The sequence below is a fragment of the Haliotis rubra genome, unplaced genomic scaffold (genome assembly GCF_003918875.1).
Source record: "Haliotis rubra isolate DU_JTF1 unplaced genomic scaffold, ASM391887v1 Scf1228, whole genome shotgun sequence".
Taxonomy (NCBI): Eukaryota; Metazoa; Mollusca; class Gastropoda; order Lepetellida; family Haliotidae; genus Haliotis; species Haliotis rubra.
In genome coordinates, this window is record NW_025765146.1 from 23,599 (window position 1) to 41,426 (window position 17,828).

Genomic DNA, 17,828 nt, shown 5'->3' on the forward strand with positions numbered 1-17,828 from the left:
CAATTTACAGTTGCCTCGACAAAATAACAGTGAACTGTAGATTATGAAGTGTATGGTGTGCATGTTTTTCCTTAACCCCAGCACCTATCCTGAAGTACATGGGTGACCATCCATCCAAGAGAAGTAGGAACTCCAATGAAATCACTGATGCCATATTTGAACCTCCACTCAGAAACGTAAGTGATCAAGTTCAATAAAGTAATTATTCATAAAACTCTTGTTTACGTATAAATATACGATTTATAAACAATTTATACAATTTTAAACTCTTGTTTACTTGAAAATATACAATATATTGATTTGTTCTTATATATCGTTAATTAATCTAAAAACATCTGTTAATATCCCAAATTCAGCTTTATATGATAACATATTTACTGGTGTCTTTTTAATGGCTCTCACAACTTATAATTACCTGACCATGACAGTAACAGTAAATGACACTTATGATATCTGGAAAGTACTTATGACATATATATCTCAAAATATTTTTTTATAAATGTTTCTAAAAAAACTGAAAATGAATTTATAACATCAAATACAGCTGGTGATGTCTGAAAGTTTGAGGTATTATTCTACAGAGCTATGCCGATTTGTTGCAGGAAATCCTCCGAGATGAGGTGTATTGCCAGATCATGAAGCAGCTCACAGAGAACCGAGTCAGGTAGGCCAGGGTCTCATGGCAGAGGGGGGCTGGGTGTTACAAGTCAGGTAGGCCAGGTCTCCTCATGGCAAAGGGGGGCTGGGTGTTACAAGTCAGGTAGGCCAGGTCTCCTCATGGCAGAGGGGGGCTGGGTGTTACAAGTCAGGTAGGCCAGGATCTCCTCATGGCAAAGGGGGGCTGGGTGTTACAAGTCAGGTAGGCCAGGTCTCCTCATGGCAGAGGGGGGCTGGGTGTTACAAGTCAGGTAGGCCAGGATCTCCTCATGGCAGAGGGGGGCTGGGTGTTACAAGTCAGGTAGGCCAGGTCTCCTCATGGCAGAGGGGGGCTGGGTGTTACAAGTCAGGTAGGCCAGGTCTCCTCATGGCAGAGGGGGGCTGGGTGTTACAAGGCAGGTAGGCCAGGGTCTCCTCATGGCAGAGGGGGGCTGGGTGTTACAAGTCAGGTAGGCCAGGTCTCCCTCATGGCAGGGGGCTGGGTGTTACAAGGCAGGTAGGCCAGGGTCTCCTCATGGCAGAGGGGGGCTGGGTGTTACAAGTCAGGTAGGCCAGGGTCTCCTCATGGCAGAGGGGGCTGGGTGTTACAAGTCAGGTAGGCCAGGATCTCCTCATTGGCAGAGGGGGCTTGGGTATTACAAGTCAGGTAGGCCAGGTCTCCTCATGGCAGAGGGGGGCTGGGTGTTACAAGGCAGGTAGGACAGGGTCTCCTCATGGCAGAGGGGGCTTGGGTATTACAAGTCAGGTAGGCCAGGGTCTCCTCATGGGAGAGGGGGCTTGGGTATTCCAAGTCAGGTAGGCTAGAGTCTCCTGATGGCAGAAGGGAGGGGGTGTGTGTGTTACAAGTCAGGTAGGCTAAAGTCTCCTGATGGCAGAAAGGGCCTGGGTGTTACAAGTCAGGTAGGGTAGAGTCTCCTGATGGCAGAAAGGGCCTGGGTGTTACAAGTCAGGTAGGCCAGGTCTCCTCATGGCAGAGGGGGGCTGGGTGTTACAAGTCAGGTAGGCCAGGATCTCCTCATGGCAGAGGGGGGCTGGGTGTTACAAGTCAGGTAGGCCAGGTCTCCTCATGGCAGAGGGGGGCTGGGTGTTACAAGTCAGGTAGGGTAGAGTCTCCTGATGGCAGAAAGGGCCTGGGTATTACAAGTCAGGTAGGCTAGAGTCTCCTGATGGCAGAGGGGGGCTGGGTGTTACAAGTCAGGTAGGGTAGAGTCTCCTGATGGCAGAAATGGCCTGGGTGTTACAAGTCAGGTAGGCCAGAGTCTCCTGATGGCAGTGTGGGGCTGTGTGTTACAAATCAGGTAGGCTAGAGTCTCTGTATGGCAGAGAGAATACCTGTTTTCATGTTATATCCTGTCATAAATAAGCTGTTTTTAGTTTGTGATATATGCTAAACAATATACCCATTAGGAACCCCAGGCAGTGACACAGGTCATGTTGTACACCCTAAGTGGGGTGGCTGGCACTGATAGTAGTACATCAGTGACTCATTGCTTGTGGAGACTTATCCACAGTCCATTCACAATCATATCTCGTTTGTTCTGGTCAAATATTGTAACCTGTTAATGTAACAACAGCAGTACCTGACAAGCAGCTAGGCCAGGTCTCCTCATGGCAAAGGGGGGCTGGGTGTTACAAGTCAGGTAGGCCAGGTCTCCTCATGGCAGAGGGGGGCTGGGTGTTACAAGTCAGGTAGGCCAGGATCTCCTCATGGCAGAGGGGGGCTGGGTGTTACAAGTCAGGTAGGCCAGGTCTCCTCATGGCAGAGGGGGGCTGGGTGTTACAAGTCAGGTAGGCCAGGTCTCCTCATGGCAGAGGGGGCTGGGTGTTACAAGTCAGGTAGGCCAGGGTCTCCCTCATGGCAGAGGGGGCTGGGTGTTACAAGGCAGGTAGGCCAGGGTCTCCCTCATGGCAGAGGGGGCTGGGTGTTACAAGTCAGGTAGGCCAGGGTCTCCTCATGGCAGAGGGGGGCTGGGTGTTACAAGTCAGGTAGGCCAGGGTCTCCTCATGGCAGAGGGGGCTGGGTGTTACAAGTCAGGTAGGCCAGGATCTCCTCATGGCAGAGGGGGCTTGGGTATTACAAGTCAGGTAGGCCAGGTCTCCTCATGGCAGAGGGGGCTGGGTGTTACAAGGCAGGTAGGACAGGGTCTCCTCATGGCAGAGGGGGCTTTGGTATTACAAGTCAGGTAGGCCAGGGTCTCCTCATGGGAGAGGGGGCTTGGGTATTCCAAGTCAGGTAGGCTAGAGTCTCCTGATGGCAGAAGGGAGGGGGTGTGTGTGTTACAAGTCAGGTAGGCTAAAGTCTCCTGATGGCAGAAAGGGCCTGGGTGTTACAAGTCAGGTAGGCTAGAGTCTGCTAATGGCAGAGGGGGGCTGGGTGTTACAAGTCAGGTAGGGTAGAGTCTCCTAATGGCAGAGGGGGGCTGGGTGTTAATGTAACAACAGCAGTACCTGACAAGCAGCTATAGACATTACATTGCTATGCCTGCCGAGAGTCAGCATGTGGTATTTCCTTACAGATCCAGTGAGGAGCGAGGGTATGAGCTGATGTGGCTTGCTACAGGCTGCTTCGCCCCAAGCACAAACCTTCTGAAGGAACTGATGCAGTTTCTCAGGACAAGGAAGAACTCTATTGCCCCAGACTGCATGAACAGACTCAAGAAGACACTTAGGTATGAAACACCTAGAAACGTAGCCTTGCTTCCATTCCCATAAACTGGGGCTGCCATTTGAGTACTTTTGTATGGGGACAATTTTCTCTTTGATGATTTCGACACTGAGACTGTGTTTCTGTTGTTTGAGCATGAGTGCTGTGTGTTGCAGGAATGGCACCAGAAAGTACCCTCCACATCAAGTGGAGGTGGAGGCCATCCAGCACAAGACAACGCAGATCCTGCACAAAGTCTACTTCCCTGATGACACAGACGAGGTGGGGATATGCCACAGTGCTCAGTAACACTCAACTCCCACACTTAACAGAGACATATGTAATAATTCCTGTGTAGATCTGTTGTATTTTTACCGTGAGTCCAAGTCGTATGCTTTCATGTTAACATGTCTCTCCTAATGGACCATAATAAGAACTGTTTAATGTGGATGATTTTTGTCACATCAGGCATTTGAGGTCGAGTCCAGTACTAGAGCCAAGGATTTCTGCCAGAATATTGCCAACAAACTGGCCCTGCGGTCTGCAGAAGGCTTCAGCTTGTTTGTCAAGATAGCTGATAAAGGTTTGTGTGTAAACCTGTGTCATAAAGGGAAGGGTATCTGTTCTTGTTCAGGTTGGAATTGAATGCATCTGTATATGCCAGTTATTTGGTTGGGACACACTTACCCTCATCAAACATAGCAGTCTGCTGTGAGAAGACAGTATGAAGCACATATTCTGCTCCAGAATCCCTGGGTTACCATGAAGTCCCTTTGTCATGAAAATCAATGAATTTTATTGTCCTCAGTTATTTCATGTGTATGTGTGAAGAAATGATTTAGGATGGATTGATGTAAGGGTGATAAACTCCTCTCATATACAAATAAGAGATAAGTTTGTTGTTTCTATACATACCTGATATTCATTTTAATGTCTAATGTTCCAAACATTGCTTAATGAAATTATATATTTTTTCTTATCCTGACTCATGATCTTTTGCTTATCTCCCTTTCCGTTGCGAATGGTAGTGGAAACACTTGAATACCTTGAAATTCCCGAAGAGGACGTAAAAATACACTCACCCACGAGTTACCTCCCTTTTCCCGCGTAAACAGTCATGTGACCAGCCTTACTTGTCACTCTCTCCCAAGTGGATGGTTGGGCGAGCACTGGAGTCTCATATATGGCATTGTATCCTTTTTGTTTAGGTCCTATTCTTCAAAATTACGCTGTGTATGGATTTGGCAATAACTACTTTGTATTGTATGTAAACATTTTGTAAAAATTAATTGTATTTGTGTCATAATATCATCGTTATGTAACTTTGTTTACATTTCATGAAATCTTTGTTTGCAGGCACAGGTTATCTGTGACTGATCCTCACCCCAATGCCTTTCGTACATAAAACCATGTTCTTCCAGCTTGCGCTGTACTTATTGTGTTGATTTATCAAATCTACAATTTAATCAATATTTGTCTTATATCTATAGACGTGCCATGGATCGGGTGAGACACACAACTCATCAGCGTTCGCAAACGCTTCTTCTACACCGCAGCAGCTTCAATCAACGCAGAACTTGATCTGTGTGAAATTTAAGACAGTTCACCAACCAGATGATGGCCATGATGTAACTTAGGTTCGAGGAAGAAGCAAAGGCTCGGCGAAGCCTCTCATCTACTGACATCGTCGCGCAAACCTACGGACCTGTGCGAACCTTCGCCTCATAGAACTACATCTCAAGACTAGGTTGGCGAACGTACACCTTTGCGAAGGTCTCCACAGTCTGACGACTCTGTCATCTTGGAGGAGGATAGAAGACATGAGATGCCTACTCACCGTTCTACATCTGCGAACCATCAACGTTCGAAAACATCGAAGGATCTCATATCTCTCACAGACGTTCGCGAAGAGAAGGGTCACATCACAGAGGTTCGCGAAGGGATACATCTAGCGACAGAGGTTCGCGAAGAGGAGGCTCACGTCACAGAGGTTCGCGAAGAGATGAATCCACAGATAGAGGTTCATGAAGAGAGGACTCTCAAGGTAGACGTTCGCGAAGGGAGGAATCTTCAGTTCGCGAAAGGATGATGGAAGTTCGAGAAGGGATACAGGTTCGCAGAAGGATGATTCGCGGAGGCATAGCTCTACCGATCAGGAGGTAACTGATGAATAACCAGACTTCGTCTTCCCAGACTCAGAGGTTACAGCTTGGATTGCCAGTGGTTGAACTTGGAGTCTCCTTCTAAAGATATTGATGAAGTCTACACTTATAAGATGTGTAATGATGACTTTGACTCGGTGACTATTCCAATTGAACCTATATCCAAGGTACCTTCTAACCTACGCACAGTTTTGAGAAAGCTGCAGACATCTACAAGGTTCGAGAACTCTTAGATCTACAGGCAGATAACATCAATGCGGACATCTACAGGGTTCGCAAACCCTAGGGTTAACAAAACCTTACATCAACAGGCAGGATGTTGACGTCTATTACCATACGGCTGAATAAAACGAAGCAATGGGGAAAACAGATGGTTTTGTCTCGACAAAAAGATCTACAACATGTGCGATCTCTACAGTTTACAGCCTGCACAACTCTACAACCTGCACAAACCTTATACCTGTATAGGTTCAGTTTCGGATGACAACCTACTTGATGAAAGGAATCCCTTCATCTATACGGATGCTGAGGTCTTACACCGGGTGGCAGATGGCCTGTGGATATTGTAGTTCACTCACTCACTCCAACCCAACAGAGACGTACTGCATATATGCTGATAACTTTGACTCCAATATTATATCACCTATGAAGCCGATATCTCAAGTACCAAAGAACCTCAAGGTGACCTTTGTAAAGGGCTTTAGGTTAACAACGCCTGCAAGAATCATGCTGGCTTATATTATCCACAATGGGAATACGTGATTTTCATCACTGAACAAGATTTTACACTTGGAGCAACCCTTACCGTATATGACCGACTATAAGTCGGAAATTTGATACCAGAAAATGAAGGTAAAAAATCAGACCCGACTTATACTTGAGTTCATTAATCTACCCCAAAAAACGAGGTCAGGTGTGTGAATCAGCGAACTCAACTGGCAATGTTTACACCGGAAGCAGGACGCATATACGTACTGGCAACGTTTCCAAAGGTAAATGACATCGTGGGACAAATAAAACATAAAATATAAAACTTTGTTGTTTGTCTTTTGTAAAATATATTTCATAGTATAAACAATAAATTAAATTTCTGATGTACATCAAAGAATGACTGATGTCGGCAACAGTGATGTTGCCAGCGAGATCAACATTCGATGATCTTCCTGAGGGTCCCGCCGCTACCAACACTCAACGCAGACCCTCGCACCCCAGGGCAGCGTCGACCTCTGAGGGGAATTCAACGGAAGTCTACTAGGACTTTCTCAACCGAGATTGTTCCAGCCGAACTTGGCCTCTCACGATGATCAGCCGATCATCATCCTCGACGATATGAGACAAGTGGCGACCGGTGACAGCTTACAATGACACATCAGCAGAGATCGTCATGCAGCCTGATGTCTCTACACTGATGTCAGACGACTTACCTGAGGGGCCCCACCACTAACAGCGCAGAGATGGCACCGACTTACCGTCGCAGACCATCCCAGACGAAAGCTACTCACGGCAAATCATGGTCGTGATGGAGGGTCACTACAGACTGGAGAAGCAGCCAGCCTAGAGTACCGAGCCCGGCGAAGGCTCCAACTTAGACAACACTCTAGAGGCACCTCCAGTCAACGTGAGCAGCCAAAGATGATGCAGCCTTCGCTGAAGGAAGTCGCAGACCACCTTGACGAAGGACCCAGATGTACAGCCTTCGCGAAGGCCTTCGAAGCGCGGGATAGATCATCACATTCCTCGGCTTCATCCTTAGATGCAGACTCAGCCACCAGACCTCACGGAAGCTTCGAAGCTCAAATCGCCGTTTCCCCAGCGACCAAGCAGAGGAAGCTGTCAAGGCGTTCCGCGGTGGCGTTCGGTGGAAGGCGTTCAGCTCAAGGCATTCGCGAAGGCACTTCGGGAAGGACACCCGAATATAGATCGTCATTTAACAGAGTCAAGGGACTACTCAAGAGCTTCGAGCGAAGCTGTCAATAGTCTCCGATCCTCGCACATCACCACATCGACGCGCTTCACAGGTTACCACACAAGTCTGCACACAAGTCTACATCACCTTCCTAGAGTGGCAGTACGCAGCAGACATACCTGATGAAGGAAGACGGCGCAGATGCTATCACCTACCTCTCCGATCGACCTAATTGCTGCCGCGGTAGCACAGAATCTAGACATAGCATCCCATAAAGCCACAAAGTTCAGACACCATAATTGCCGAACTTTCACGCCTAGAAGTTTTCCACGCACAACATGGACCCCTTCTTCAAGGCTTAAGACATCGATGAAAACTACAAGTTGATCATCGATATCAACAATAAGAACTACAATCGTGAATTGGTTCAGTTGAATCCATGACGAGACGATGTTAAGTTGGCCTAAATAGATCTAGAACGATCATTGAGACACTTATCACCAGATTTCGTAACACGACTTCTGAAAATGATAAGATGATCCACTCGGCCCCTACTTATGCAGAACCAGCAAGTCCCAGGTCGCCCGCGAAGGAGCTAGAGCCTCACCAGCTACAAGGACGTCAGCCGGAGGAGAAGGCTTTCGCCGACCCCACATCCTGTTAAACACAGAGGCCATTCATGAAGCAAGCTCTTATATATATATATATATATATATATATATATATTCTAATCGGACTTTGATTTCGATACCTTCGCGAAGGTCGCGAGAAGGCTAAGTGGCTCAAGTCTACTTCACCAGTAGATCTAGAAGGGATACTTCGAGAGCTTCGTGAAGTCTCCGGCGTTCACCGAGGAAGTCTCCTCCAAGGTCTCCATATACTAGCCACTCGTCATATATAGCTACTCCTCAGTCCGTTCAAGACACGCATAAGTTGTCTATCAACTGTATGCCAGATGCGCTATGCTATAAGCCTCCAAGCCAAGACAATTGCACAGGCTATTTACAACACAGAACGTCGCTGTATTAATTTGTCAACTGACGTTTCATAGATCTTCGCGAGAAATCAACTATTCATTATAAATTGCTAGTATATGCAATCCCGGACGACACGATTATCTACATGCGTGACCATTACGATATCTGCAGACAATTCAATATCGAAATTGAACAGCAGCCTTGTTACAGCGTAGTATAACTCATAATGTCGTCAACATTTCTGAGAGAAATATGTACAACAAATTCAGCTTTAATTCTACAATTATGACGATACATTCATGTATACAGTCTACAAGCTGACAACTTACAAGTTATTGTACCTTTATATATAAAGAAGTCGGAATTATATTCAAAACTGAAGTACTTTCACGACAGCCAGGAAAATAACCTACCAGCATTAATATTACAGAGCAAGGTATTATTTTGAAAGCTTCAAGCCAGCGTTTACCATTAATCCTCAAACACGTGGTCACTTTCTAGGGTAACCGGAAGTTCACGATGAAGACCGATGATTGTTCTAATATCAACGGATTGGCACTATATTATACAAGGTTCCTTTTCCTGCTACACCGGTGACATCACAGCCGGGTACTCTACAGAATCAAAATGCCTTATTCTGATTGGACTCCCGATGAACAACTCCTACACAGAGGTCGAGCATAGTTCACAGTTCAAGACATAGGTTGTAAGTGACAACTTTATATCAATGAACGAGCAAAGCCTCCTTACAGCCCAGTTAACCTGAACCTTCATGATTAGGCTGCTTTCTTCAGGTTAGAGACCTCCCTGTCAAGTTTAGACAAGGGCACAGCAGTCAGGCGATTTTACATAAAGTTCATCGAGGACACAAACTCCCGGTTGTGCATACATCGTCAAGGACATCATAGCGATTTACCTAGACGACGTGATACAAGTGGATCGAAATCCACAGCGTTTCAGACTACACCTGAATTTCATCATCAAGCTACTAACACAACTAGATGGTTAGTAAACCTACTAAGTTTCTGTTTGGAGAATAAACGGAAGTTTCACGCATTACCAACTTGGGGATATGAATATAGTGCTACAACACCTCACAAGTGAGGTTTATGAACATGCCTGGATGACATACTTGGACTCCATGATACGATGATGCTATCACGCTGGCCAGCAAGAGCACTGTAAATTTATCTCCACCAAACCAAACAGGAAGAAAAATACAACAGATTTTTTTTCCTCTATCATCAACTTCATGAGTGTAGTCTCATCGTACTATATCTCCGTTTGGATCAGAACTGTCATACTACGTGCATACAAGACAGATGGACCTAATCCGACCCTCCATGAGCTTTAATACTCTTGATATTAGAGCCCTAACTTCTACAATTTCATCTACACAAATGTTATTTGAAATAATGGAGGGTTTATTACTGTAGATCCGATATGGTGGTTGCCAACCATTATCTGAGAGATATCACCACCGAGGACATCTCAGGTATCCACCAATTCGATCCCATGGTCCTTGCACAACAGTTGACAGTTCCTCGGAGAAGATAAGTCAATCTTACAGATTTTACTTATCTTATAACAGTACTAAATAGCTTCATGCTATATATAATTTGCTTAAGCTCGCTTTTTATCATCACAGTGGTTACATGATAAATGCATTAGCTAACAAACTCTACAGAGTTTTTGGCTATTATATAATTAGCTTAAGTCAAGTATATTTTAAGCATAGTACTATACTCATATTGTAAAAAATACATTAGCTAACAAACTCTACGGAGTTTTGCTATTATATAGGTAGCTTAAGCTCATTCATATCTTAAGCTCAGTACTATGTTTATATCATATAACTATATTAGCTAACAAACTCTAAAGAGCTTTTGCTATTTGGCTTAAGTTTCATCATATCTTAAGCAATATGGTTACATTATAACATGTATTAGCTAACAAACTCTATGGAGTTTTTGCTATTATATATGTAACTTTGCTTATTCATATCTTAAAGCAAGTACTATGTTTATAGCATATAGGTATATTAGCTATCAAAACTCTAAAGAGTTTTTGCTATTATATATTGGGCTTAAGTTTTCATCATATTTTAAGCTTTATGGTTACATTATGTCATGTATTAGCTAACAAACTCTACGGAGTTTTTGCTATACATATATAGCTTAAGGTTTCTTCATATCTTAAGCTCAATACTATGTTGATACCATATAAGTATATTAGCTATTAAAACTCTAAAAGGTTTTTTGCTATTATATATTTAGCTTAAGGTTTACTTCATATCTTAAGCTCAATACTAGGTCTAAATCAACATAATAAAATGTATTAGCTATCAAACTCTACAGGAGTTTTACTATTTATATATATAGCTTAAGTTTAATCATATCTTAAGCTCAGTACTATGTTTATAACATAAAAGTATATTAGTTAATAAACTCTAGGGAGTTTTTGCTATATACATTTAGCTTAAGTCTAATCATATCTTAAGCTTAGTACTATGGTTACATTATAAATCTATTAGCTAATAAGCTCTACAGAGTTTTTGGCTATTGTATATGTAGCTTAAGTTAATTATATCTTAAGCACAGTACTATACTCATATTGTAAAAATATATTAGCTAACAAACTTTACTAAGTTTGGCTTATTATATATGTAGCTTAAGTTAATTATATCTTAAGCACAGTACTATACTCATATTGTAAAAATATATTAGCTAACAAACTTTACTAAGTTTGGCTATTATATATGTAGCTTAAGTTAATTATATCTTAAGCACAGTACAATTATACTCATATTGTAAAATATATTAGCTAACAAACTATACTAAGTTTGGCTATTATATATGTAGCTTAAGTTAATTATATCTTAAGCACAGTATTATACTCATATTGTAAAAAAATATATTAGCTAACAAACTCTACTAAGTTTGGCTATTATATATGTAGCTTAAGATAATTATATCTTAAGCACAATACTATATCATATTGTAAAAATGTATAAGCTAACAAACTCTACAAAGTTTGCTGTTATATATATAGCTAAGCTTATTCATATCTTAAGCTCAGCACTGTCTATATCATATAAATATTTTAACTAACAAACCCTAAAGAGGTTTGTTATTATATAATTAGCTTAAAATTAATCATATTTTAAGCTTAGTGCTATGTTTATATCTTAAAAGTATTTTAGCTAACAAACTCTAAGGAGTTTATACTAGCATATTAACAAGCTTAAGTCTATTAGTCTTAAGCATTGTATTAATATTATATATACTTATCATAATAAGTACATTGTAATAACCTCTATATGGCAGCTGATAAGCTGGCAGCAGGAATTCATCAGTTCAATGCCTTTATGAAGTTCTCATAGGGTTATTACAATCATCACAGTTCAAATCACTAATTATTAAAATCCAAAAGTATTATATATTCCCACCTCGCTCTGTTGGATTCTACAAGCAAAAGAGCATGAGTCAGGATAAGGAAAATATGTAATTTTTGAGTAAAATTGATATTTTATACTTATCCTGACTCATGAGGTCAGCCCTCCCATCCTCCCCAAATAACACTTTGGATTTCCCTGTAAATTCAAATGTTGGGCTCAGTATATGAGGAGAGAGTGAGGCACATGGGTAGAGGTGGCGCCCTCGTTCCCGCGCTTGTGGAAGGGAGGTAACTCGTGGTGTACTAATTAGTGATTTTACATTGAAGGGAACTTCAATTAGGGAGATACAAGTGTTCCACTATGTTCGCAAGAGGAAGGAGACAAGCAAAAGAGCATGAGTCAGGATAAGTATAAAATATCAATTTTACTCAAAAAATTACATATTTAATCAGATATTTTTATCACAGCTATGCACTTACCGATACTTTGTTATCGCGCGATAAAGTTGGGCCACGTGACACGACTTTTTTCCCGTAAAGTCAACTTATTTTTATTCTGTGGCAGTTTTGTGTGGTGGTTTTGAAAAATACTGTTAATGATGAAAATGCAAGTTTACATTTATATCCAGATAAAAAGAAGCAAAAACTATAGCGATTTTTTTCCATTTGTGACATGTCATAAAATGCCCGTAACCTCTTCTTTTATATTTTCATTTCACGTGATCAGAAAATTATTATAAAAAGATTTCTTAAAAAATATGTATGGTCGCCTATTTCCCGATATCAGTGGCTTTTCGCTCGGTAACATGACACAACAGCGAAAAATACCTCCGTTTTCGAAGCTTCATATGAATAACATGCGAGGCGAATCGTTTGATGTCGGGCATCGTTCGAAGGCTCTGAACATCAACAATATCACTGTACCCTTGCCGAGAGTATTTTTCACACTTGTAAGAAGCAATTTTATTGGATAAAAATTGGTTTCTAATGACGCTTTTTCGCCACAGTCTGCTATAAGGGTCGTGATTGGTCAAAACCAGACACGTGACCTAAGGCAGCCAATCATATTACGGCAATGGATACCTTCCTCGTAAACGAAAACTTTGGATGTAGACGAAAGTTTTGGGTAAAATAATGCTATTCTGAACATATTAAGCAAGAAATCGCTACCTATACATAAATTATGGGATTTATTTGACGTACCGTGCTAGGTTATGACCTGTGACAAAAATGATTCATGCATATATTTTCGCATTAAACATCGTGTCCGAGCGTGAAGATTGAGGCGGCGATACCGATTCGTACAGGGAAAGGGTCCGACTTATACTTGAGTTACATGGTTTTGGCAAGAATTTAGAGGGTTGAGAAAGGGGCCCGACTTATAGTCGGATCCGACTTATAGTCGGTCATATACGGTATTCAAGAGATTTATATGAGCGGCGTAGAATTACGCGCGCTTTTACTCAACCAACTAATTGCATCAGATTTTATGGAGGCCAACTTGCTACAACACCGGTGACGTCATGCTTGGAAGCTGATTGGTCCATGTTAGACAACGCCTCCTACTGACAGGGCAGGCTCCAGCATGTTTTCTGATTTGTAAACAAACCCGTGGTACGGGGGAATACTTCATCGGCAGCCTTGGAAAGGCATTCAACTACGGCCTGTTGTCATCATGGGAATCTTATAGATGTCGAGCCTTGACAGCAGGATAAACGATGTTTATTTTGGAAGTTGTCTCTGATAAAAGTCGGTATGAGTACCTGTCCCCTGCGATGCTACACTGGAGCCAGCCTTGCTATAAATAGACAGCGCTTCGATGTATGCTGACCAACACAGATCGCCTGCGTATATAAGGGGAAGAATGATGTATCATCACTGCAATCAGAGTTTAGCACTTCCAATGGAACGTCCTACCGTTTGGAATATCGTCGGCGCTATGATTATTCATACGAATAACCAAGCCTATTGGCACCTATATGCAGCATCGAGGTCTATGCAGTGCCGGTTATTTGGATGACGGCATACAGGTTCTTCAAAGTGCCAATCAACTCAGACAGCAGCTGAACTTGACAATTAATTTGCTCATGCAACTAGGATGGCTAGTGAAGCTGATGAAGTTGGAGTAAGAATCAAACAAGATCTTCAATTGCTGGGAATAAGAATTATCACAACATTGGGTCAAGATACAAGCCATGATTTCACAAGCAGTCATCTCTCCGTTAACACTACAAACATGGCAATGTCTACTCGGTCTACTAACCTCGGCGCAGGACTTGACTCGCACAGGAAGGTTACTACTAAGGCCGCTGCTATGGTTCCTGACAAAACATCTGGACAGCGTCGACCCTATCTTGCTGCCAGACACTCTTAAGAGGTACCTACTTTGGTGGACCCACAGGTCAAATGTCTGCGGAGGGACCTACTTACAAGAACTGGCCTTTGACACACATCTCTACATAGACGCTTCGATACAAGGTTGGGGGTGCACATCTCAACAATCAAGTTGCATCAAGGAAGTGGTCCAAAACAGAGCAGCATTTTCACATCAATCTGCTGGAGATGAAAGCTGTGATCAACGCCTCACAACTATGGTCGAGCTCGCTGATCAACAGAATGCTGATGGTCTACACGGACAGCTTTACAGTGGCATTCTCCATATATCGGCAAGTATCTACAAGATCACCAAGCTTACTACAGCTCACATTCCAGTTGTTTGACATCACGGAGGAGGCAAACATCTTGATAAAGGCGTGTCACATACCCGGAGCCAAGAACGTGCTTGCCGACGCTCTCTCCCGACCACTGCACCCGTCACCTATGGAATGGATGCTCCATCCAGAAGCATTTCGGCTCATCATAAGGGAAATAGGATCCCATGCATAGACCTGTTTGCCACGAGGTTCAACAAACAACTAGAGACGTTTGTATCACCAGTTCCAGATCCTCAAGCCTGGGCAACAGACGCACTGAACATATCATGGGAAGGACTAAACGCTCATGCGTTTCCACCACTGATCTTACTACCGAAAGTACTGTTGAAGATCAAACAGACACAGGCGCTACAACTGACCTTGGTCGCGCCATACTGGCCAGCAGGAGTATGGTTCCTAGACCTAATAGAAGATCTCGGAAGTCCAACAATCAAGTTACCAGATTGGCCGAACCTACTCATACATCCGCACACCAAGCAAGTCCATGGGAACCCAACACTGTTCCAGCTACACGTGTGGACGATATTGAAACATGTTATAAGAAAAGAGGATACTCCGCCAGGGTAGCCAAGGCAGTAACGCTAGCGTTACGCAGATCTACTTGTAACCTGTGAGATGACAAGTGGCTGAAGTTTGAGACTTATGCAAGGCGGAAAGACTTCATTGCTATGAAAGCTACTCATCCTCAAGTGGCGGAATACCTGTGTCATCTTAGACAGACTAGACATCTGAAAGGTTCGACATTATCTACATACCTCGCTGCCATCAGTACAGTGATTGCCATGAAAACAGGCATCAAGTTGACGAAAGTACCAGAATTACTTGCTCTGCTGAGATCTTTTAAACTGGAAGACCAGCAAAAGAAGTTCAGAGCTCCAGCCTGGGATCTGAATGTAATTCTGTGTCTTCTTACCAGTGATGTCTACCAACCTCTAGACCAGACTACACTCGAGCTGCTGACACAGAAGACTCTGTTCCTGCTTGCGCTAGCCACGGCAGCTCGGATATCAGAGATACATAGGCTGGACTTTGGTCGAAGTCATCTAGGACTAAGATCCATGACGTATCTAAAGGACAGCTGATGAATCCAGGAAGTGGCCTGACCCACCACCAATCCGTCGGATTCTATAAGCAAAAGATCATGAGTCAGGATAAGTAAAAATATGTCATTTTTCAAGTAAAATTGATATTTTTATACTTATCCTGACTCATGAGGTCAAGCCTTCCCGACCTCCCCACTGGAAACACTTCGGATTGCACAGTAGATCCAAGTGCTTGGGCAGTAAAATCAGGAGAGAGTGACAAGTAAGGCTGGTCACATGACTGTTTACGTGGGAAAAGGGAGGTAACTCGTGGGTGAGTGTATTTTTACGTCCGCTTCGGAAACTCCAAGGGATTCAAGTGTTCCACTACCATTCGCAAGGGAAAGGGAGATAAGCAAAAAATCATGAGTCAGGATAAGTATAAAAATATTAATTTTACTGGAAAAATTCCATTTGTGTGATAAATGTTCATATTTACAATTCAACATTGCAGTTATTAGTGTTCCTGAGGGAGATTTCTTCTTTGACTTTGTGCGTCATCTGACTGACTGGATCAGAAAGGCACGGCCATCCAGGGATGGTGAGTAGGTCCTGCTCCTCACTGACCATCAGGCTCCAGGATATACCAGCTTGTTATTGACCACACATTAACATTCGGGGATATTTCAGTTAACTGTGGACTTGTGAAGATCCGGGAAAGAATTGATCTTCAGTAACCCATTCTTGTCGTAAGAGGCGACTAACAGGATCAGGTGATCAGGCTCGCTGACTTGGTTGACACATGTCATTGTATCCCAGTTGTGTAGATCGATGCTCATGCTATTGATCGCTGAATTGTTGGGTCCAGACTTGATAATTTACAAACCGCCGCCATATAGCTGGAAGATTGCTCAGTGACGCATAAAACTAAACTAAACTCACTCACTCAGTTAAGTGTCTGATATATGTCCTGCATTCCTTATTCTGGCAATATTAAAACCAACTTGAACTAAGGTGTCAAGTATCTTTATTTAAAGTTTGATGTTTGGTAAGGAACTTAGGGAAAGGAAACATCACCTGTTGTTTATATGTATTCTCTGACTTGATAGTTGATGTAAGTTATGCTCATAAGACTGAGGGGCGGTGGTTTAGCCTACTGGTTAAAGCGTTCGCTTGTCACGCCGAAGACCTGTGTCCGATTCGCCACATGGGTACAATGTGTGAAGCCCATTTCGGGTGTCCCCTGCCTTGATGTTGCTGGAATATTGCTAAAAGTGGCATAGAACCATACTCACTCACTCATAAGACTGGAAGTAAACAAGCACTCCCTGCCTTAAGACACCATGGGAAGGCCTGTAATGACAGCACTAAGTTGCTGTTTTGTCTCATTACAATAAACTCACTCCATCCTGAGTGTCAACTTCACCTCACCACAAGTGATGAGGGTGATTACGGTTGGGCATTCTAACTGGCAAAAGTAGTACATTACCAACTTTGTTAGAATATTCATTCAAACAAAACTGCTAAAAATATCCAAACAATAGCAATAAACATTTTCTTCCAAAAAAATGAATGTTTAATAAATAAGATTGCCTGTCTGAAATGAACATCTATTTTTCTGTTACAATGTTTGGTAAAGTATGTTGTTATTCTTATGTTTTTGTGGTTTCTGATTGTGTTGCACAGAAGTAATGCGTTACACACATAATGTTAGAGTAATCCAGCTTGTTTAGACAGATGTTAGTGTTTAGTGTGTGAGAGCTCCTGTGAGTATATACCCAAGGAGAGAAGCCTGAGTTGCCCAGTTGTTGCCTGCTACAGGTGCTGTCCCACAGTTTACATACCAGGTGTTCTTTATGAAGAAGCTGTGGACCAACACAGTGCCCGGCAAAGACATCAACGCTGACTTGATCTTCCACTACCACCAGGTAGGATGAAAAGATGTCCTTACGACATTTGTGGTCCCTACTCGTCAGTGGGACTGATTCCTGTATTTAGCCCTGCATGCTGTATGTAGTCATGTATATAGAGCCCTGTTTTCTTGGACAACTTTGCATCTCGCCCTCCTTTCTGTATTTCTCCCAGTTTCCAGTATTTAGCCATGTATCTAGTCCTGTTTTCTGTGTTTAGCCATGTATCTAGCCCTGTTTTCTGTGTTTAGCCATGTATCTAGCCCTGTTATCCGTCTTTAGCCATGTATCTAGCCCTGTATCTAGCCCTGTTTTCTGTGTTTAGCCATTTATCTAGCCCTGTTTTCTGTGTTAAGCCATGTATCTAGCCCTGTTTTCTGTGTTAAGCTATGTATCTAGCCCTGTTTTCTGTGTTTAGCCATGTATCTAGCCCTGTTTTC

The 17,828-nt window shown here is 42.9% G+C and overlaps 1 protein-coding gene across 2 annotated transcripts in view; it reads left to right on the forward strand.

Annotated features, from left to right (window-relative positions):
• The window catches only part of LOC124266020 (myosin-VIIa-like), a 40,827-nt gene extending 23,397 nt beyond the window's left edge, over positions 1-17,430 (forward strand). For both annotated transcript variants that reach the window (XM_046700828.1, XM_046700830.1), the window contains exons 13-19: positions 85-176; positions 603-664; positions 3,174-3,326; positions 3,478-3,583; positions 3,770-3,884; positions 15,993-16,079; positions 17,300-17,430. In XM_046700828.1, coding sequence (XP_046556784.1) covers positions 85-176; positions 603-664; positions 3,174-3,326; positions 3,478-3,583; positions 3,770-3,884; positions 15,993-16,079; positions 17,300-17,415 — 731 coding nt within the window. In that variant the 3' untranslated portion in view covers positions 17,416-17,430. The remainder of the gene's footprint in view (positions 1-84; positions 177-602; positions 665-3,173; positions 3,327-3,477; positions 3,584-3,769; positions 3,885-15,992; positions 16,080-17,299) is intronic.
• Positions 17,431-17,828: the final 398 nt, after the last annotated feature.